General features: G+C 62.0%; 1 protein-coding gene across 1 annotated transcript in view; it reads left to right on the forward strand.

The window, feature by feature from the left end:
* The window catches only part of MYRF (myelin regulatory factor), a gene marked incomplete at its 5' end in the record, with an annotated part of 13493 nt that overhangs the window by 2146 nt on the left and 9919 nt on the right, over nucleotides 1–1428 (forward strand). Inside the window, 2 exons of the mRNA XM_010140417.1 lie at nucleotides 373–573; nucleotides 1189–1297. Of these exons, the coding sequence (XP_010138719.1) occupies nucleotides 373–573; nucleotides 1189–1297 (310 nt within the window). The remainder of the gene's footprint in view (nucleotides 1–372; nucleotides 574–1188; nucleotides 1298–1428) is intronic.

Raw genomic sequence — 1428 nt, forward strand, 5'->3', positions numbered from 1 at the left:
CGAGGCATTCCAGGGCTGCGGCGGGCACCCGTGCCAGGGTCTCATGACCAAAAGACCGAGACTGGTCATGACTGTTCACCCCAAAAGCCCCCTCCCGCTTCTCAAGGTACCTGGAGGAACCTGCCCCAGCTTCAGCCAAGATCTTCCCCTTTCCTCTTCCCTTCTGGGGAGCAAGGACACCTCTCGGATGTCCGCCTGTTGCCGGCGGCCTCTCCCGCTGCGCAGTCCCTCTGCGGGCCGGGTCTGCAGCCTCTCCTGGCACCCTCGCTCTGTCTGCACCCCAGAGTTCCTCTGCCCAGCAGCGCTGCTGCATTTCTGTCCCTGGTTTTGCTGCTGCTGCTGTTCAGCCCCCACTCCCCTGCCTCTCCACAGGCCTCCAACCCCGGCCAGTTTGAGAGCGACAGCGACGTGCTCTGGCAGCGGGCACAGCTCCCCGACACTGTTTTTCACCACGGCCGGGTTGGCATCAACACAGACCGCCCCGATGAAGCCCTCGTGGTCCATGGCAATGTGAAGGTCATGGGTTCGTTGATGCACCCGTCAGATGTCCGCGTGAAGGAGGACATCCAGGAGGTAAGAGCTGGGCAAAGCGGGGTGGTCTTGGGGTGGTCGGGGGTCTGGAGAGGCACCGCAGAAAGGGTGGGTGGCCTGGTGAGCCTGTTGAGCTGCTGGGTTTGACATGGTCCTTACGGGCAGCCTGAGCTCCTGTGGGCCGGGTGGGAAGTGCCTGAGAAGTCTGGCTGTCCCCAACCCTGTCCACCGCGTCTCAGGGAGTATCGACCCTTCCGCGGTTAACCAGAACTAGAAGCAGAGCAGCTGGCAACAGGTGAATACACCCCTGGGGCTTACCAGAGCCTGGGCGGAGGCTCGGCTCTGCTCCAAAGTCCTCTCAGAGGTCCAGAAAAGCTGAGTACAAGCGTCTCACATTTGTGAGAATGCCTGGCGGTGCGATGGGACTCACTCTCCTCCTCGTGTCACCACCCAAGGCACTTGGCCAGTGACAAGAACTGGAGATGAACCCCGGTGCAGATGTTCTTTGTCCCAATGGCTGGTCTGAGCAGGGTTCAGGGCTGTCTCACAAAGGTGCCTCCATGAGCCACGGTGGGTTTTGCTGCTCCGAGGTCAGAGTCATGAGTGCTTAAGAAGCCACAGCCTGCTCAGGAGCGGCGCGGGTCTGTTTTGTCCCAGGTGGACACCACGGAGCAGCTGAAGAGGATCTCCCGCATGCGGCTGGTTCACTACAACTACAAGCCCGAGTTTGCGGCCACGGTGGGCATTGACAACACCTCTGAGACAGGTACGGCCCTGCGTCACACCGTCACACACACACGGTGACAGCCGGCGACTTCCAGCAGCGTTGTGCTCGTGGTAACGAGCGGCACCGCCCAGCCTTTCGTGGTGGCTGGGGGGTGGCCTGGGGGGGGCCCC

This window comes from Buceros rhinoceros, unplaced genomic scaffold, assembly GCF_000710305.1.
Source record: "Buceros rhinoceros silvestris isolate BGI_N320 unplaced genomic scaffold, ASM71030v1 scaffold31347, whole genome shotgun sequence".
In the NCBI taxonomy this organism is placed as follows: domain Eukaryota; kingdom Metazoa; phylum Chordata; class Aves; order Bucerotiformes; family Bucerotidae; genus Buceros; species Buceros rhinoceros.